This window comes from Biomphalaria glabrata, chromosome 17 (genome assembly GCF_947242115.1).
Source record: "Biomphalaria glabrata chromosome 17, xgBioGlab47.1, whole genome shotgun sequence".
Lineage (NCBI taxonomy): Eukaryota > Metazoa > Mollusca > Gastropoda > Planorbidae > Biomphalaria > Biomphalaria glabrata.
Genome location: NC_074727.1, coordinates 2,367,920 through 2,389,979, shown reverse-complemented (window position 1 = coordinate 2,389,979; position 22,060 = coordinate 2,367,920). Strand labels below are relative to the sequence as shown.

General features: G+C 39.4%; 1 protein-coding gene and 1 long non-coding RNA gene across 2 annotated transcripts in view; both read left to right on the top strand.

Annotated features, from left to right (window-relative positions):
* Positions 1-2,298, top strand: part of LOC106076733 (uncharacterized) — a 28,759-nt gene extending 26,461 nt beyond the window's left edge. Inside the window, exons 5-6 of the mRNA XM_056016425.1 lie at positions 882-1,022; positions 2,063-2,298. Coding sequence (XP_055872400.1) covers positions 882-1,022; positions 2,063-2,241 — 320 coding nt within the window. The 3' untranslated portion in view covers positions 2,242-2,298. The remainder of the gene's footprint in view (positions 1-881; positions 1,023-2,062) is intronic.
* A 10,959-nt stretch (positions 2,299-13,257) lies between these two features.
* On the top strand, positions 13,258-20,493 carry LOC129923771 (uncharacterized). Its single transcript, XR_008775731.1, has 3 exons — positions 13,258-13,401; positions 16,488-16,628; positions 19,992-20,493. It is a non-coding gene; the product is annotated as an uncharacterized LOC129923771 (long non-coding RNA).
* The last annotated feature ends 1,567 nt before the right edge of the window (positions 20,494-22,060 follow it).

Sequence of the window (22,060 nt, the reverse complement as noted above, 5' to 3'; positions counted from 1 at the left end):
GAAGCTCTTCAAAATCGACACTGGCAACTGGGAAGAGGTGGCACTGGATAGATCCACATGGAGAGAGTATATAAAGGAAGGGTCACAGATTGCAGATGTCATACACAACAGAAGCAGAAAGAAGGGTGAAAATGCAACGGCGCCCGGTGATTACATATGCCCAACCTGCGACCGCAGCTGTGTATCAAGGATTGGCCTCTTTAGTCACACAAGAAGTTGCAAAGGGAAAAGATCGTCTCTCGAGACGTAAAATGCCACAGAAACTTTTCAGTTTCGCTGCTAGAAATGCCTGTTTTTGAAGGCTGCACCCAATGTCCACTGTCTTCTTCTTCTGGCCAGCTTTTTGCCGCTGAGCAGTTAGAACATTTGCAGATGTTTTCTTTTTCTTCCGCTGTTCCTCAGCGCCTTACAGAGAGTTGGTTATATTGAATTGTTGTTGCAGGGGCAGAGCTAGGAATTTTCCGTCAATGGTGGGCCTGGGGGGGGGGCTTGACCTCTTTGGGGGGCCCCTTCATTTTGCGTAATATTTAATTTTTAATGTAAAAACACTCATTATCGGGACCCGGGGGGGGATTTTCAAATTCTCCCTCTCCGCCCCCACCATAGCTACGCCACTGTGTTGTTGTTGTATTAGGATCTTCTTAAGGAGAACTAAACTGGGGTCATTCAAAGAGGGTATGATATACAGTTTTGTAAAGCAAACAAACCGCCAAAGTTATCGGATTAAATAAGTCAAGGAATATTCAAAAGATTTTCTTTCTCACTTTTGATGGGCAGGACAGCACGGCGACACGGATCAAATTGTCAAAGATATCCCGATAAAGTGAGTGTAATTTTGGTGAGTTGTGAGTAGAATCTAAAAAACGTTTTTATCTTGACAGATTGGCTGGACGTCAGCAGAGCCTTGATGACCATCTCCTTCGTCTGTCAGCTCCTCACCTTGTCGCTGACCACAATAGCATATTGCCGGTCGCAGACGAGCTTTATGTGTTGCTTGACCACAATCACGGCCGGCATTTCAGGTAATATAAACATAACGATTCTCGAACGTAAAGACTAGAGTGAGTTCAATTACTTTGTCACTCTTTGGCGACATCCTAGAGGGAATCACGTGTTTCACTAAAGGGATGTATTACATGGACATACTTCAGCGACATACTGCCTTGACTTACACATTTAAATACTGTATTGGCTTATAATGTGACATACTGCATTACATTACACAGTAATATCATTGGCCTCCTTCAGTCGTAGAACTATGGTTCATCTCAGAGCACACTTCCTCATGTGGCTGTGGAACCCTATTTTGGAGAGACACTCCTGTCTACAGATAGCGCAGGTTAAGGTGGCTTTTGCTTCGGTGGTAGAGGAGCTGGCCATTTTTCGGATTGTGCGTTGTTTTTTTCCTGAGCTGAGACCCATGTTCTTTCACTGTCCATAGCCTTCTTGGACACTGTCTCTCTCCATCTGTTGCGGTCCAGAGCTATGTCTTCCCAATGGTCAGTATTGATGTTCACTGATTTGAGGTCCTGTTTTATTACATCTATGTAACGGAGGTGGGGGCGACCAGTTTTTCTTGTGCCAGTCGCGAGTTGACCATAGAGGTTGACTTTCGGGATGCGCTTGTCCTCCATCCGGCGAACATGTCCAAGCCAGCGCATTCATACTGCATTCAATTACAACTTTAACATTTTTGCTTCAATTAGCTATACTGATGAGTTACATACTTAGAGCCGTTGAAAGCACAACTGGCTCCTGGTAGCTTTATTTGTTTGGCACCCACATTCCTTTACCATGGGTTAATATATAGGACCACATTCCTTTACCATGGGTTAATATATAGGACCACATTCCTTTACCATGGGTTAATATATAGGACCACATTCCTTTGTCTGAAAGGGGAACTTTTTTTTTTTTACAATGAAAAGGTACCGGTGTGTACCGTCTCAAAAAAAAAGCACTGATTATTATTATATCCTTATATAAACGTGTTTTTTTCTTCTGTATTTTACACTATCTGGTGTAATTATTTAATAAATAACATTTTATTTTTATTTTTCAGTTTTGACTGGAATTATTGGGATTTCTGTGGCAGCTGTAAATGGGCTTAGATTTTTGGAGAGTACAGATTTATATGAAGGATTAGAGTTTAGTGTGGACTGGTCGTTCGCCTCATTTATCATAGGACAATACGCATACTTTGTTATTTTGTTGGGGCACTGTTTAATAATAATCTGTTGAGATAAACCTATTTAAAGCAGTACGAGATTTATATATAAAAATAATACTTGTTTCAGACCCCTCAAAACCATATAAGGTTTTCGAAATTGTTACTTTAGTTCTGTATGCCTGAGTAGGTATTTGATTTTGTCGAGAATATATTTCATGTATCACTGCCCTAGGTAAGCATTTTGGGTGTATCCATTAAACAGAATATGGAAGATATTTTAGTAATAAAATTGGTTTTTTAAATCTTCCTAAGCTGTTATTGTTTATATTTTTATCTCAACTTTTGTGTGTATTTTTGTAAAATTCGAGATTTTTTTTTTAATTACTAAGAGAAACATTGGAAGAAGAGAAGGTAGTGCCCCCTTCAGACCTTTCAATCTGTTTTTTTTATAGCCAAGGTTAACTAGAATGTCATGTAGCCAGCACAACAAGGAATCACCTCACTTTCTCAACGTTTGTAGAGTACCCCCCGGGCATGCTACCCTGCCTCATAGCGGCGCCCGGGTAGAAACGATCGTAGGAGGAAACGATTAGGCTAAAGGGTAGCAAAACAAGACTCCCGTGGGGTTGCCTAAGGGGGTGCGAGAGCATCCTCATTGCACTGTGCGGAGTTGTAAAAAAAGCTCCCACGACCTTGTCACAAACCAGGCGCCGTTCCTCAAGGGGCCGTTACATAAATGACGTGTCCCACACAGTTAGCCTGGTATAGAAAGGAACAATGGCGGGGGTCTTAGTGTACGCGGTCTCTAGCCGCGAGTCTGACCCACCCGTCAGACAGAACAGTGGGTACATTGTTTCTCTTTCAGGCCGGTGAGAGGGGGCTCTTGTTCACTTTTGCTGGCTTAGAGTTCTAAGAGCTGAAGGCTCAACTCTACCTGATAGTTTCAAGAAAAAGAAGAAGTAAGGTACCCATTTTGGTGAATGTTCACCACCTGTATTCAACCTTGTGAGCATTCTGTTCAGAAGCCAAGCTCTTTTCACTCAGCCACCACGCCCTAAATGGGGGGGGGGGAGGATATGTTCTCCCTAAAAATGATCATTCAGATGGTATGTCAATGAAACCTAGTATTATACAGTTCAATTCAACAGCTGAAATACTATCTGCTTTAGAAGTGTAGTCTTAATAGCAATCTGTACAAAGGTTTTTGGGCGACCAATGACATAAATAAAAAAATAAAAAATCCCATTTCTGACCTAGCGATATATAGGGCAGATAATGTCAAGGTCATCTGTGTACTTTGAGTTTCGGAAGCAGCAGGAAATGACGAGGTTCAAGGGGCTTGGCCTTAAAATAGACCAAAGAGTCCAAATCATTGGCTGACTTTACTTAGTTCAATAACCAAGGCTTCACATTACCTGAGTGTTAATCAGGAGTAAGTTTTAATTACGCCCTGCTTCCCTTATTTAACTCCTTCTTTCAGCTTAATGGTTAGAAGAGTTGCAGACAAAAGAGATGGCCAACCTTTGTGTCACTACGCTCCATTCTATTTTACTATATCCAGCAGTTTGGTGAAATTTTGACTTTCGTTATTATTGTCGGAAGTGGTAATGGATGCAAGCCCTCAACTACTTGAAAATTATGTTTTAAAATAGGTCTTAAATAGTGTCTGACAGCCAGACCATCTCATGGCCCCAAAGTAATTTACAGATATTGGATCTCACAAAACCAGTGCCGGATATTAGTATGTTGAGTTCCCTACCCTTTTTCAAAGTTTAACGAAAATCCACTTATTAATAACATACTAATATATAAATGCATGCAGTATTATATTTATAATAATAATAATAATAATCTTTATTGTCCGTAAGGAAATTTGTCTTACAATCTGTGCATTACACCAAACAAAAAACATTATAACTATAAGAAACCAAAGTGTACATTCACACCAGACTCACTCATAATTTACATGTGACAAAGTTTATATCTAATTGTTCTTATTTAATGATTTGATTGCCAGGGAGACAAAAGAGTGTTCGATTCCTTTCATACTAAAGATATATGTAAATGTGAAAAAAATTTTAATAAAAAAAAGAGCCCCCCCCCTTTTCAAAAAAAAAAAAATCAGAAAGGCTCAATATGAGGCAAAGAAAGAAATCCTACAAAAGAGGCAAAGAAAGAAAGCCTACAAAAGAGGCAAAAAAAGAAAGCCTACAAAAGAAGCAAAGAAAGAAAGCCTACAAAAGAGGCAAAGAAAAAAAGCCTACAAAAGAGGCAAAAAAAAAAGAAAGCCTACAAAAGAGGCAAAAAAAGAAAGCCTACAAAAGAGGCAAAGAAAGAAAACCTACAAAAGAGGCAAAAAAGAAAGCCTACAAAAGAGACAAAAAAAGAAAGCCTACAAAAGAGGTAAAGAAAGAAAGCCCACAAAAGAGGCAAAGAAAAGAGATATTTAGACCAAGGATAGCCATGATGAAAAAGTTAGTGAAAAGCACAATGCTTAGGTTTTTTTTTTATAATTTAATTTGATTTCCCTTACTTAAAAAAAATGTTTAATTACTTTACATGTATATTATAATAATATAATATATAATATAAAAAAAAATCTAATCAAAATTTAGGTTTTGCGCAATGTAGTCCATTCGGAGTATATTGCGAGCCCACTTTAAGCGGACACATTTGAACCACGTCAGTGTTGCCTAGTGCAAGATTTAAAGTATTGTTGGTAAAAAAAGAAAAAAAAAAAAGTTAAAATCAACATGAAAATATTGATAAAACAACGAAAAAAAAAACTGTCACGTGTTAGCCATTGTGTATTAAAAATTAGATCGTAATTTGCATAGAAGTGATAGAGAATCACGTGGCTAAATGTTGTTTGTTTACGATTGATGAATGAGGTCCATTTCGGCCATAGGATACACTTATTTCATTGTTGTTGTTTTTTTTTTGGGGGGGGGGGGGTGGGGGGGGAATAAGGAAGTCAGGAAGGCACCAAGAGCAGAATTAATGAAGACATTTAAAGGCCGATCCATCGGTGTATATAAGGATGGCTGTTTTTTGGAAAGCTTTCAATAGTTTCAAACGCGCCTACTTTGAGCTCCAGTAAATTTAATTCTATTGTTAGAGTATTGCATTCAATAAATGTGTTTTGATGATTGGTTGTTTTGCATGTGGGCTCGGTGAATTTTTAAATTCTCCCCCTACCCCCACCCTAGCTACGCCACTGGATAAGATCAATCACATATTTAAATTCTGTAGAATGAACTAGAGAACAAAAAGCATTGACCTTTCAGCGTCAACGCAGTGCTATTATTATTGTATGATGGATTACTCCTCTTCGATCTAATTGTAAGGGCCTTCCGTATTTTAAATTTTTTTTCAGATTTCTAATAGACAAATAAAAAACTTCACACGTCGACACAATAAATAAAGAAACAAAACAAATTAAAAAAAAAACAACCTTTGTTAATGCTCGTTCAAAGGATAGGCTTGCTAGTTACGAGTTATCATACACTTCCGCAAGCCACCCGACCCCGACACACACACACACGCACACAAACACCAGGGGGGCGTAGCTAATTTGTGCTGCCAGATGCGACTCCTCTGAGGGTACTGAGGAATCGTATGTTTGTTGTTTGTTTTACATGTTTCGGATGTTCCTTCAGAGTTGAAGATAGTTTACTTCCTAGTCCAAACCTCCCGCAGGACGACGGGGGATGGGAGCGGGCAGGGTTTGAACCCTCGACCGTCGATAAATCCGAACGACAGTCCAGCGCGCAAACCGCACGACCAGGCAGCCATCCATGACAAGTATAACTGAGTCATTGGCAAAGAACTGTTAAGTAAGATCACTTACCACTAGCTAATAGCAACACAAAAATCACCCAAAAAAAAAGAGTAAAAAAAAAAAAGGAAAAGAAACTATCTGTAGAAATACTTGGAAACCTTAAGAATCGCGTTAGCTGAGTGGTTAAGCCATTAGCTTCCGAACCAGGGAGTCCCGGGTTCAAATCCTGGTGAAGACTGGGATTTTGAATTTTGAGATCTTCCGGACGCTTATGATTCCACCCAGCTCTTATCGTATCTGACATTAGTTGGGCAAAAGAAAAGAAAGGACAGTTGGTCGTTGAGTTGGCCACATGATGCCCTCGTTAATCCTTGGGTCACATATACAGATGGACTTTACATCATTTGCCCTCTAGATCGCAAGGTGTGAAATGGGAAATTAAAAAAAAAATCGTATTAAAAAATGCGTTGGGTGTGTTTAGATAGAGGATGACTGTTATGATACATGTAACAGTTGCCTTTTAAACTATACAGCGTCACACTGCCAACGGCTAAGCACCCCCACATACACACTCAAATTTGAACATACGCCCAAAAACATACAGCCTTCCAAAGTTACACAGCATATCACTAAATTGTCAAGAGGCTACACGAGTCTAGTAGAGTTATCCAAGATGCGGCTCTACACTGCCCAAGGGCTGGATCGAACGACACCCATGACCTTACTCAATCACTGCCCACTGCGGGGATTTCTGGGAGGTTTACTGTCTTCTTTTAGAAGTTCAACCATGATTAAAATTTGAAATCGAGCTGTCTTGAATTAAACGTTTCTTTATCCAAATATTCCACCTTTCATTTCTTTGGCTGAACTTAATTGAAAGTTTCTCTTAGCTAACAGCCTAACTCTCATTCCAGTGTTTGCAGTGGCCGAGGTGGGTGACAGCCTAACGATTCGTGCACAACGTCGCTTCCGGAAACCGAAAAATATGTGCATGTACATTCCTAGAAAATGAATATCTCCCGCCTCAAACTGATGCCTCAGCCCCCACCCCTTCGGGATCAAATGCTGATTGATTGATCCTTCCGTCTTGATCCGAGTCATACGCCATTTTTCACACAAAACAGATAAATCCTGTTTCCTGGTCACGTTGGTAATGCGAATATAGCTGATTTCTGCATTTTAAAAAAACATTCTTAACAAGCAGAGTGTTTGTCTGAATCGTGGTAAGTGTAGCCGAAGGTTCGTTTCTGCTGTCAAGCAGCAATAATCCAAGCGCAGTCTACAATCTGCAAGGTCTACAATCAGCAAGGTCTACAATCAGCAAGGTCTACAATCTGCAAGGTCTACAATCAGCAAGGTCTACAATCTGCAAGGTCTACAATCAGCAAGGTCTACAATCAGCAAGGTCTACAATCTGCAAGGTCTACAATCAGCAAGGTCTACAATCAGCAAGGTCTACAATCAGCAAGGTCTACAATCTGCAAGGTCTACAATCTGCAAGGTCTACAATCAGCAAGGTCTACAATCTGCAAGGTCTACAATCAGCAAGGTCTACAATCAGCAAGGTCTACAATCAGCAAGGTCTACAGTAAGCAAGGTCAGCGTTTTTAATTAGAAATTCTGGGCAAGCTCTAAACATTTCAAATGTTTTGTCTCTATTTTAATTTTAAAAAAAGATACAATGCCTTGCTAATTTGCATTACGACTGTGTTTCTGGAATCCGATAATATTTCTTGAGTAATGCTTAGATTTAGGGCTGTGCACTTTGGGAATATTCTATATTTATTTTCCTTTAATTTACTAATTTGATTTTTCAAGCATGAAATAGTACTTTCTGTGTACGTTTTAGCTATCCAACTTTTCCTAAACAATCAAGAATTAACTTAAACTTTTATGTTGTTAAAAGAGTGATGTTTCTTTTGCATTTTGTTTCTTTGTTATCTATTTATTTATTTTTCTTACCTCAATAAGGAATGTCTTCAAGTCCGAAGATTCATGAGGTATGCAGTATCTCCCGTGGATACGCAGCCCCAGCTGTGACCTACATATTTTGCCACAACCAACGCAGACATAACCATTGTCGGCCGGTGGTAGATTTAGATTTTCCTTTCGCTGCCTAAGTCTGTCCCTGGCAGCGAATTTTATTTTTGTCTCAATGTGTATCCCGCGGACTTTGTAACTGATTTCCAGTTGATTTCTCGTTCTGAAACCGCATGCAACCAGGTGCTCTCTTCTATGTCTGTTAAAGCAACTTAATATTAAGCATACAAATAGGTTAAATTTGTAAATGACATGAAAATAGACAAAACACAATTAAAACGGGCAAGGTCAAAGCAAGGTCACTTTGTGCGTTCACAAATAGATAACGCTGGTTGTGAGTGTGTATGTGTTTCGTGTGTGAATGTTGTTCGTATTTGCATCTATATTGTTATTGTTACAGTACTTACGCTGAGGGTGTTAATTGTAGTCAAGCTGAATTTCCATTGGATCGGACCAATAAAAATTATCTTATCTTATCTTATCATATCTTATCTTTTTTTTTTTTTTTTGGAAAATCATATATCATACAAAGATGTATGTATCTTGGATATTTATACGCATATGGACACAAAAATGCGTTAATCCAGTTTTCGACTAAAATACGCATTTTCCCGCACAAGAAATAAAAGAAATAAATAAAATAATAATTAAATGAAATAAAAAAATAAAATAAAACTAGACGCTAGTAGCTTACTAGACGCTAGTAGCTGCTAATCTATTTGTAGGAAACAAACTTATTAGATCTACCGAAGCTTTTACAAAGCTTATATGAAATTACTCTGTCGGTCAGTCTGTCGGTCAGTCTGTCGGTCTGTCTGTATATATGTCTATCTGTCGGTCTGTCTGTCGGTCTGTCTGTCGGTCTGTCTGTCGGTCTGTCTGTCGGTCTGTTAAAAATGTGTAAACGTTACTTTTCCAGCATCAAATCAAAATTTCGCATAATAATTTCTTTTACCTGTTATTACAAGAATCAATGTGAAGAAAAAAAAACAATTAGTTAATTTATTATTGGTTATTAATTGTTTTTGTTTGTTAGCTGGAGGAGGCTCGGTGGCTAAGCGGTAAAGCGCTTGGCTTTCTAACTGGGGGTCCCGGGTTCAAATCCTGGTGAAGATTGCATTTTAAATTTCGGGATCATTGAGGTCTTCTGAGTCCACCCATCTCTAATGGGTATCCGACATGAGTTTGGGAAAAAGTAAAGGCGGTTGATCGTTGTGCTGGCCACATGACACCCGTGTTAACCGTGGTCCACAGAAACTGGTGACTTCTACAACACCTGTCGTATAGACCACAAGGTTTGAAAGGGGAACTTCACTTCTATTTACTTACTTTGGTAACTCGAACAAGGGAAAGAACTTTTATTTGACTTATGAGGTGGTATAAGTTGAGTTAGTCCCCTTTAGAGTTTGAAAGAAAAAAAAAAACGTTTCTGAATAACTATAAAACTTGAGCTCATAAGCAGCTTCCTGGCACAGTGGTTATCAAACTGGCTTGAGGTGAGTGAGGGTTTCTTAGCCCACCAGTTCGAATTCAGGTCGATCACTCTTTTTTTTTTATTAATAAACATTTTAAAAAGCGATCAGTCAGATACCCCGTCTTTCTCCAATCTACTCTTTTTGAAACTGATTCAGACAAGTGAATGGATCATAGCGTATTGAGAAAGCTAAACGGTAGCCTCTAAAACAGCGGTTCTCAACCTTTTATGTTCGGCGACCCCTTTTCACAATCCCCCACTCTGCCGCGATCCCCCTCCCCGCACACACACATACAGCAATGGAAAAGTAGACAGTAACACTCCATATCTTGGATCGTCTTAGGCGACCCCTGGCAAATCGTCAATCGACCCCCAAGGGGGGGTCGCGACCCACAGGCTGAGAACCCCTGCTCTAAAAGAAACATAAAATTGAGCTTTAAAAAAATAAGCAATTGGTACAAATAATTAAAACCGCAAAAGATTAATTGTTAGTCATTACTTTATTCTAAATCAGGGGTTCTCAACCTGTGGATCGCGACCCCCAGGGTGTCGCCTAAGACCATCGAAAATATGGATTGTTATTGTCTATTCTTCTATTGCTGTATGTGGGGGGGGGGGTCGCGTCAGAGTGGGGGATTGCAAAAGGGGGTCTCCATACTTTGTAGGTTAAGAACCGCTGTACTAAATTATTCTTTTAAAGCATTTTTTTTTGTATTGTACTTGTTTAAACTTTTTTTAAGCCACAAAACTCTACACAACGACACAAAATCCTCTTTACAGCAAGAAACGAATTTGGACATGCAGTTGTTTTTTTTTGTGCTTATGTCTGTTGTTATTTTGTTTTTCTTTTTTTTTTTTTCTCCCAGAAATTTTGAAGGCAGATAATTGAATGACACTGCGCTAAACGCTGGAGACAATAAACCCCCCTGGTTCCGTACTACTATTTACGAACATACAAGACAGAACGAATAAATTGCAGATCTAGTAAATTTTGTTGAGTTAGGTACGTTTGTTATATATATATATATATATATATATATATATATATATTACCTTTCCCTTTCCCTTAGTCTGTTGGACCGTTGGGGCACCAGGCAAGATTTGTCGACCGTCTTTCTCCATTCCTCCCCTTATTTGCCTTGTTTAGAACCTCTCTCAATGACAGGCCTGTCCATTCTTTAATGTTGTCCTCCCATTGCTTTTTCTGTCTTCTTCTTTTCCCCTGGCACTGTTCCCTGAAGGAAGGTCTTTGCAAGCCCCGTAGATCTTGTAATGTGGCCAAAGGTTTTAAGCTTTCGTCTTTTTACAATAGTTAGCAGGTCGTCATGGGCTCCGAATCCTCCAATCGCTGCAGTAAGCCTATCTATGATTTCTTGGTTTGTGATGCGGTCTTTAAATGTGATGCCTAGGATCCTTCTTTAGCATCTCAATTCCATTGCTAGGATCCTCCTCTCAAGCTCTGTTATATATTGTTATAAACCTGGTGATGACAGAGTGATGTGTGTGTTTTTAAGCCTACCCAAATCGCCACAGTCCAGCGCAGGACGAGCGGTCAACTGTGACCAGTGACAGTACACGCCAGTTCGGCAACGGCCTGTGTGTAAATATTACGCACGCAAGTCACGGCGATTGAGATCATTCTGAGTGATCAAGCGACGTTCCATCCGATTCTAGGCCAGTAGAGACACTATATAAGAGCGAGTATGTCAGAAATACTTCTCTTCACGTTCCCTCGCAATGTGACCAGTACGAGGCGAGAACCAGCACGGTGTGTGAAGTCAGGCGGAGCAAGGCCAGGTTTTTGGACAGTTATTGTTATATTGTTGCCAATTGTACAGTGTTGTATTGTATTTGAAATTAAATTGCTACTGATACTTTGGAGCCCTGAGTTGTGAGGTTCTTTAAGTTTGTTGTGTCGTGTGGTGCAGTTTGAAGAGAGCCTGGATAGTGAGATTCGTAACAATATATATATACATAAAAGTCATCACTCACCTTTGACAAATTCTCCCACTTCAAAAAAACGAAAAAATAAGATAATTTAACTTAGGCCTATCACTACTTACTTTAGGTCTAAAGCTAAAGCCATTTACATTATCGAAACGAAGGCGGTTAAATGTGTTGTTTTTTTTTGTATTTAAGCCGACGTATCTAAAAAATACAAGATTGTTTTCCTTTTTGTCTTACAGCCATATTAAAAGTCATTTTTGGTCGTGATTTTATTTTGGGCGAAAATGTTCTTTTGTCCACTTTGTTGAAAATACTTTTTTTTTTTTGGTAATATAAACCCAGTATTAACTGAAAACGTGATTTTATGTGTAAAAATTAATATAAACCAAATGAAATGTTTGTATAGCGTAGCTATTACACGATTTTCTCTAGCATGCCTTCTGTAAACACTGCCTAACACAACACATCTAACACAAGAACTTGACAAAAAGAGTTCTAAGTGGCAGCTTAATTACTAAATACATCAACAGCCAATACAACACAATAGGCTACACCAGCGGTTCTCAACCTTTTTGGCTCGGCGACCCCTTATTATAATCCCCCACCCACACAGCAATAGTAGAATAGACAATAACAATCCATATTTTCGATGGTCCTAGGCGACCCCTGTCAAATCGTCAATTGACCCCCAAGGGGGTCGCGACCCACAGGTTGAGAACCCCTGGGCTGCACTAACTATAAATGCTTCAATGTACATAATATCTGCAATAGTACTCTCTCTCTCTCTCTCTCTCTGTCTGGTTCTGGACTCCTTCATTCTCACATTGTACCGCACGGTCTTACTGTCCTTGCTGTCCTTAACTGGACTGTCCTTTCTTAACCATTCCTGGTCCACCAAGGCTTTCGACCACATGACCATGACGCTGGCCATATCTGACCTACTAATAATAAGGCTTGTCTTCGAGTCGAAGATTAATGAGGAATGCCGTATTTCCCGTGATTACGCAAGCTCCAGCTGTGACCTACATATTTTGTCACACTCATGGCAAGCATAACGATTGTCCGCCGGTGGTTGATTAATATTATCTTTTCGCCGTCTGCTTCTGTCTTCGGGTGTGGACATTCCAGCAGGCGACTTTTAGAGGTATCCTTTTATCGAATCTGTTGCGACTAGTCATTTGTGGGCTAGTTATATAATATACTCTATTGCTTCCAGCCTGCGCAAAGTATTTTTAACGTGATCATTGGCTCACGCAGACCAATACCACTCTTTAAACTAAATGCAGTCCACAGTGGCACAGACGTCTGAGATGGCTGTGAACAACAGATAGCCGTAGGGAATATATCATAGTTTCCGTCTCCTAGACTGGCTGCTGACCACAGCTATAGACCCCAGTCATTGGTTTAGGTAAGATTCATCACCAAATTAGAGCCTAGTATAGCTAGATCTTGCGCGTGTCTCCGACAACGTGACGTAGAAGGGAATTGTCGTCATCAAATATGTCGCCAATATGTGTGAACAACAAGAGTTTTAGTTAAAGAATGATCCACAACGACAAATTATACTTATTACAAACTAGATCAGGGGTTCTCAGCCTGTGGGTCGCGACCCCTTTGGGGGGTCGATTGACGATTTGCCAGGGGTCGCCTAAGACCATCGAAAATATGGATTGTATTAGTTTACTCTTCTATTGCTGCATGTGAGTGTAGGGGGTCGCGGCATAGTGGGGGGTTGTAAAAGGGGTCGCCGAGAATAAAAGGTTGAGAACCGCTGAACTAGATAGACCTCACATATGACTACACCAATATAAAAGACTCCATGTTTTTTTTTTTGGTTTCAGGTTTTGCGCTGACGCTTTCAGGTTACAGCACAAACTACATTATTTCCTCCAGTGACAGGAGATCCTATGCTGGAATCTGGACAGCATGTATTCAAAGGTGATTGTCGCTAGATAGACCACCACTTGGAAAGAGTTGAAGGCAGTAAAGGTAAAGCCATCCAGTCTTATTCACATGTGCTAGCCTGACCACCGTTGATTTAGTGCCAGGCTTGATATTCCCCAAACATCCCATCCCTTTTTTTTTTTTTTTCTTAGTTGCCTCATCTGAACGTCTTCCCTTATAGACTTTTGACTCGCCAATAATTGTATGTGTTACAATGACAGAAAACGCCCCTCTCTATTTCTCCGTCCTTCTCTCTCCATTTCGTTTCGTTTCTTCAGCCCGCGCGTCTTAATTTTTCTGACCAACTTTTGAATTTTATTTGAAATGACCCGATTTATAACATCTCCCCCCCGCGACTCGCAACACACACACACACACATGTTTTGGCCGGTGGGTTCTAATGTTACTTTTAATTATCCGCTTCCTAAAAGTTAGAAACTAAGTACAATCCCTAAGAATAATCTTCGACTTGTCAATGCAATATCTAAACATACTCTATGTTGCTTGTCGACCACACACACACCCACACACACACATACACACTCACAGGCACACTCACATACACACTCACATACACACATACACACTCACATACACACTCACATGCACACATACACACTCACATCCACACTCACATGCACACATACACACTCACATACACACATACACACTCACATACACACATACACACTCACATACACACATACACACTCACATACACACTCACATACACACTCACATACACACTCAAATACACATTCACATACACACTCAAATACACACTCACTTACACACATACACACTCACATACACACTCACATACACACTCACATACACACTCACATACACACATACACACATACACACTCGCATACACACTCACATACACACTCACATACTCACATACACACATACACACTCACATACACACTCACATACACACATACACACTCACATACACACTCACATACACACATACACACTCACATACACACTCACATACTCACATACACACATACACACTCACATACACACATACACACTCACATACACACTCACATACACACATACACACTCACATACTCACATACACACTCACATACACACTCACATACACACTCACATACACACTCACATACACACTCAAATACACACTCACATACACACATACACACTCACATACACACTCACATACACACTCACATACACACATACACACTCGCATAAACACTCACATACACACTCACATACACACATACACACTCGCATACACACTCACATACACACATACACTCTCACATACACACTCACATACAGAACTGCTTTCCCATTTTTCGGCCCTTTTCTACTACAATAACCTCCATTTTTTTTTAGCGTCACCAAAAACTTTTCAGATTTTAAATTCGACACAGCATTTTCGGTTAGTTTTCCCTTTATTTGTTCTTTATTTTTAAAATTCTTTAATCATTAAGCAAAAGCCATTTGATATATTAAACATCGCAATCATTTCTTTGGACCACTAGTTTTAGACCTAGATCAGGGCTTCTCAACCTCTGGATCGCGACCCCCTTGGGGTCGATTGACGATTTGCCAGGGGTCGCCTAAAACCATCAAAAAATGTGAATTGTTATTGTCTACTCTTCTATTGCTGTATGTGTGTGTGTGGGGGGAGGGGGGATGGCGGCAGAGTGGGGGAGTGTAAAAAGGGGTCGGTGAGCATAGAAGGTTGAGAACCGCTGACCTAGATGGAAACAAAAAATGCACTTTCCGAGGGCCTCAATTGAATTCCTTTCCATTCCTAATTCCAAAGTGATTTTTTTACACAATGTCTAGGATTACTCCTATTTATTTTTCTAATTAAATGACTTTTTTTTTATTTATTTTTCAATGACTCTTCTGTTATAGCCTAATTTTTTAGCGACTCTTCTGTCATTGCCTAATTTTTTAGCCACTCTTCATTGCCTAATTTTTTAGCGACTCTTCTTTCATTGCCTATTTTTATTAGCGACTCTTCTGTCATTGCCTAATTTTTTTTAGCGACTCTTCTGTCATTGCCTAATTTTTTAACGACTCTTCTTTCATTGCCAATTTTTTTTTAGCGACTCTTCTGTCATTGCCTAATTTTTTTTAGCGACTCTTCTGTCATTGCCTAATTTTTTTTAGCGACTCTTCTGTCGTTGCCTAATTTTTTTAGCGACTCTTCTTTCATTGCCTAATTTTTTTTAGCGACTCTTCTGTCATTGCCAATTTTTTTTAGCGACTCTTCTTTCATTGCCTATTTTTTTAGCGACTCTTCTGTCATTGCCTATTTTTTTTTAGTGACTCTTCTGTCATTGCCAATTTTTTTTAGCGACTCTTCTTTCATTGCCTATTTTTTTAGCGACTCTTCTGTCATTGCCTATTTTTTTTTAGTGACTCTTCTGTCATTGCCTAATTTTTTTAGCGACTCTTCTGTCATTGCCTAATTTTTCTGTCTTTTCCTACATGTTAATAGGTCCATTTAACTTTGATGTCACTGACACTCTGCGTTAGAAAAAAAAATGTAGTTGTTTTTTTTTTTTTTATTTCACTACAATAATAAATAAAAATTAAAAAATATGGACAATAAACCACGCATGATATTAAGGATATATTCACTTTTCACAAAGCTTATATTAAACTCACTTTGTCTGTCTGTCTTGTTATAAGTTTGTTTACTTATACCTTATACCACCACTTGAGTACAATTGCTTTCCCTTGTTCGAGATACCAAACAAAATAATTAATTACCATAGTTAATTAACTAACTGTTGTTGTTTTTTTTGTTTTTTTTTTATAGATTCTTAGGTTGTCAGGTAAAAGATAAAGTTGTGCAAAATTTCAGCTTGATCCGAGATTGGGTGTGGGAGAAATAACTTGTAAAAACTTTTTACCAGACAGACAGAAAGACAGATCGAGTTGATATAAGATTTGTAAAAAAAAAAAAACACATAAAAAAAAATCTATTGTAAAACAGACTGTAATTCTTCATTATTCTCTATACGCAGACATTTCCAGTCTGCTCATTTAACTGTTATTAAGAACAATATGTAGATGTTCCGTTTGATTTAGTTTGCTAAAACAGCTGAAACAAAATCTTTTCCCGTTGACAGACTGGCTTCACGCCAGCAGGGCGCTGATGACCATCTGTTTTGTTTGTCAGTTCTTCATGATTCTGCTGACGACAATAGCGCTACGCTGGAAACCGACGAAGTTCATGAGCTGGATCACATCGAAGTTGGCCATCTGGTCAGGTAATGTAAGCAGGGCCGGCCCTAGCATTTGCGGGGCCCTATGCGAAGCGGATCGCGCGGGGCCTAGTCTGGGTAGGGATAAGCATAATGTCAAAAAAAATATTTTTGAACTAGAAAATAGGCCTACTTTTGTCTTTACAATACATTTTTATCAAATGAAAGCTCGCAATGCCACTTTTTATTTATTGACACACCAAAATGTCAATTTCGTCAATTCTTCAGGAGATTTGAATAAATTCAAAAAAAGTTCTGGACTTTATCGTATATTTTGCCTTTTCATGAGATTTCCTGGAGGCTCTGGAAAATCAGGAAATAGCGAAAACCCTGTTATTTTATATACGTTATAATGGTTTAATTTAATAATGTACACTTAGCGCGGGGCCTATGAAAGCGCGGGGCCCACTGCGATCGCATAGGCTGCAGTGGCCTAAGGCCGGCCCTGAATGTAAGTCATAGATAAGCTTTGACCTGAATCACTGACCTTACAAATTGGTCGTAACTGGATGGCGCTTTTCAAGTCGGATGTTAGCCTTGGGTTTCTTCAAGTCTAAGCAATGTTTAGGGATCAGATGTCCGTGGCTCAACTCCTAGTTAGAGCTCATCTGTATAAACCAATTTTTTTTTTTATTTCTTCACTTTAAAGATTCTTCCGTAATATGTGAATATTTTGTTTATTTATCATTTGATTTTTGCAAAAGAAAAAAAAAAGTTACAATGTTAATTTATTTCCAGATTTTTGTGAGAAGTGTTAACACACGAATTTGTTAAACCAATTTTTGGTAACATGTAACATAGAGTTCATACACTTTTTCATGACATACCCCACCCCCCTTAAGGTTCAGCTTAAGCCCATTTGACCGATTACTCCAAATTGGGCCCTGCGCCTGGAAGGGGCACCGAAATTTACATTTAGCATATCGGCATCAGTCACGGCTCTTGTCACATGCGTTTAAAGATGTAGGAGTTTAAGGGTTAATATATTTATATATAGTTCGTCCATCGTGGTTCGATGATGACCACTTTGTCATCCAGGGGGGGGCTGAGGGCTTTGCACTAGTTTTGTATGCCTCCTCATGTGGCTGGTGAGACCTATGTGAGCCCGGAATGTTCGGCCGCACACGGTTATTCCAGCTGGAGTGCACCGCACGATAGACGTAACTTAAATTCATGCACTGGTGACCATTGCGCGTGAGTTGTTTTATTTAGATTGGCCTCCTTCAGTCGTAGAACGACTATGGTTCATCTCGAACACTTTGTTTCAAGTGACTGTGGAGTGTGGAGCCCTATTTTATTTTTTATTTCTATGCATGTTATTATAATAAACGTTGATATAATGATCTAATTAACTCTTTCTCTCCTTAATTATTTACCACATTCTGGTGGAATCAACGCTGATATCGTCGATTCGGAGAGAAATAGTTAATAGCAGTTAATGTAAAAAGAAAATGATTAGGGACCTTGCAAGCAGCCATTAAATTGGGGGCGCTCAATTTGTAAGGCTGGCACTGAACCCCTCCCCTCCACCATTTCTTTTTTGTTGCATTTAAATCTCCATTCCAGATCGCAAAAGGTTGCTTCGACCTAAATCGAGGTTTCTGAGAGCAGTATGAGTCATATAGGAGGACATAACTCATATCTCCCCCTTTCCCACATTCTGGTAGTCGCAGGTGTGAACACAAAAGGACGTAGACACTACAACAGCGGTTCTCAACCTTTTAAGCTCGGCGACCCCTCTATACAATCCCACACTCTGCCGCAACACCCCCCCTCCCCGGCTCAGACACACAGCAATAGAAGAATAGACAAAACCATTTTTTCGATGGTCTCTGGCGACCCCTGGCAAATCGTCAAGGGGGTCGCGACCCACAGGTTGAGAACCCCTGCATTACAACAATGTGTATCTGTCGCTGACTGGATGTAGTCAACTAACATTGCTTCCTAATCAAAACGCACCCACTTGGCCAAAGAACATTGGCATGACTGTTAACAAACCCGCTATAGTTTTAAGAGTTGGATAGGCCTAGGATGGTAGCCGTTATAGTTTTAAGGGTTGGATAGGCCTAGGATGGTAGCCGTTATAGTTTTAAGGGTTGGATAGGCTAGGATGGTAGCCGTTAAAGTTTTAAGAGTTGGATAGGCCTAGGATGGTAGCCGTTATAGTTTTAAGAGTTGGATAGGCCTAGGATGGTAGCCGTTAAAGTTTTAAGAGTTGGATAGGCCTAGGATGGTAGCCGTTAAAGTTTTAAGAGTTGGATAGGCCTAGGATGGTAGCCGTTAAAGTTTTAAGAGTTGGATAGGCCTAGGATGGTAGCCGTTAAAGTTTTAAGAGTTGGATAGGCCTAGGATGGTAGCCGTTAAAGTTTTAAGAGTTGGATAGGTCTAGGATGGTAGCCGTTAAAGTTTTAAGAGTTGGATAGGCCTAGGATGGTAGCCGTTATAGTTTTAAGAGTTGGATAGGCCTAGGATGGTAGCCGTTATAGTTTTAAGGATTGGATAGGCCTAGGATGGTAGCCGTTATAGTTTTAAGAGTTGGATAGGCCTAGGATGGTAGCCGTTATAGTTTTAAGAGTTGGATAGGCCTAGGATGGTAGCCGTTATAGTTTTAAAGGTTGAATAGGCCTAGGATGGTAGCTGTTATAGTTTTAAAGGTTGGATAGGCCTAGGGTGGTAGCCGTTATAGTTTTAAGAGTTGGATAGGCCTAGGATGGTAGCCGTTATAGTTTTAAGAGTTGGATAGGCCTAGGATGGTAGCCGTTATAGTTTTAAGGATTGGATAGGCCTAGGATGGTAGCCGTTATAGTTTTAAGAGTTGGATAGGTCTAGGATGGTAGCCGCTATAGTTTTAAGAGTTGGATAGGCCTAGGATGGTAGCCGTTATAGTTTTAAGGGTTAGATAGGCCTAGGATGGTAGCCGTTATAGTTTTAAGAGTTGGATAGGCCTAGGATGGTAGCCGTTATAGTTTTAAGAGTTGGATAGGCCTAGGATGGTAGCCGTTATAGTTTTAAGGGTTGGATAGGCCTACTCTGAAGGCACCTCCGAAACAAATACATCATTTGACAAAACACATGGCGAAGTTCCTAAGATAAATATTAGAATGTTTAGCATACCTCAAAGCTCATTGTTTGAATCATTTGAGATAAAATCTTTTAATTGTACCAGAGAAGCATGCGTATTCCTGTATAATATGAGAGGGTAATTTTTTTATGCACATCCTAAGGCAATATATTTAGTAATTTATTGAAGATCTAATGTTCTGTTTATGAAACTGCTTTTTTCCTACATAATCTAGCAGTAGCTGCACATTAATTATTCAATAAATTACTAAATATATTGCCTTACAATGCTGTTTTCTTTGTCCTTAGTATTGGTTGGAATTACTGGAGTAGCTGTCGCAGTTTCAAAAGGCATTGGCGTCATGGAAGATAGATTTCATGGTTCTTCTGGTTTGGACTGGTCCTTCATCTTGTTTATCGCCGGACAATGTTTATTCTTTGTGGCTTACATCGGCCACCATTTAGATTAAAAACAAAATGTGTCAAACTTAAAGATATGACATCTTTTGATAATGTCCATAGTTACCATAACCATAGTTTAATATAGGCAAGGGGAGATAACTTGGTTAAAGAGTCGTTCTATGATCGACAATTAAAAGACCGAAGCCTAAAAGTAGCTTTCACTTAATGTAATTTTGCTCTGATGTATTGGTACCATGACCTTTAACACTTTGATGTAAACTCTACCGCGAAAAGTGACTTTTCATTAACTCTAGAAATACACAAAACATAAAATGTGCCTTCCTATAACAATCCTATTTGAAAGAAAGACATACATATGTTATACTTATTACATACTGTAATCAATAATTGAACAACCTTTTTTTAATATGCTATGTTATTTTATGTCATTTGTGTGTGTGTGTGTTTTTTTTTTGTATTTTTAATGTTATATTTTGTTTGTGTTATTTGTGTGTGTTATTTTTGTGTTTATTTTTAGTGTGTGTTATTTATTGTGTGTTTTTTTTTAGGTATTTTTTCCAGTTATTTTTTGTCTCTGAAAAAATAATTTAGCTTGGCGTGCTCCTCTTAGCAATAAAAAGAAAAATTTATTTGTTTTTATATCAAGTTTTATTCTGTTTTTGTTTTGTTTTTATGCATGATGAAACTGACTTTTATTGGTTTTTTTTATATACTTTTCCTTGAGACAAATATAGTCGCATATTATATCATCATGGTAACTCATGGTAAAAAAAAAGTAAAAGTTCCCCTACAGACCTTATGATCTATAGGGAAAATGATGTAAAGGTCATCTGATTCTGTGGCCTACGGTTAACAAGGGTGTCATGAAGCCAGCACAACGACCAACCGCCTTTACTTTTTACCCAACTAATGTCAGGTACCCATTATGGGGGGGGGGGGACACAGAAGCGCCTAAGGATCCCGAAACAAAATCCCTGTCTTCACCAGGATTCGAACCCGGGACACCCGATTCAGCCACCGCGCCTCCTCATGGTCACACAGGCGCCCCACGTAAACGCTTCAAAGACCAGCTTACGTGTCAACTTTCCTTACCTGACATAGAAGAGAGCACCTGGTTGCATGCGGCCTCAGAACGAGACAGCTGGAGGTCACTCACGAAGGCCGCGGGATACACATTTGAGACCAAAAGAAAATCTGCTGCCGAGGACAAAAACGGCGAAAATAAAATCTAAATCGACCGCCTGCAAACAATGGTTATGCTTGCCCTGGAGGTGGCAAAATATGTAGGTCACAGCTGGGACTGCGCAGCCACGGGAAATACTGCATTCCTCACTAATCTTCGTACTCGAAGACTAGCCTTAATATTATTATTATTATTATTAGATCACTAAATGTGTGCCAGATATTTACATAAGAAAAAAAGAAACTAGATATCCGCTTAAGTGGAAAAAACAAATTATAATGTCTTGGGATATAACACTGGGGTTACGTGAGGTCTGAATAGATGTTGCACAAACTACTGGGAATAATTAGCTAGTGTGCCAACAACACCCCCCCCCCCACCCCAAATAAAAAAATGTGCCCAAAAAAGAAAAACTAGTTTGGGAACCACTGATCTAGTCAATAAATTATCTTGTAATTAGTTTCCGTAGTTCCAAGGGGTCGGACGACATTTCCATTGGTTCAAGAATGCAGCCGATCTGATGGTTAGAGAACGACGCAGTCTTGAGAAATTTATAGGCAAGGGAAGACTGACGCGGCGACGGAGAATTCCTGCTGCCAAGAGCTAGCAGACTTGATAACCAAGACTGACATTTCACTTCATGGTGATCGTCTTACATCAACGGATCAACTTTAATGACATCTTCATCTTAAGACTACACAGAGTTCTTGTCTTATATTATACAGACGTTCTACTTGCTTATATTATACAGACGTACTTCTTGTCTTATATT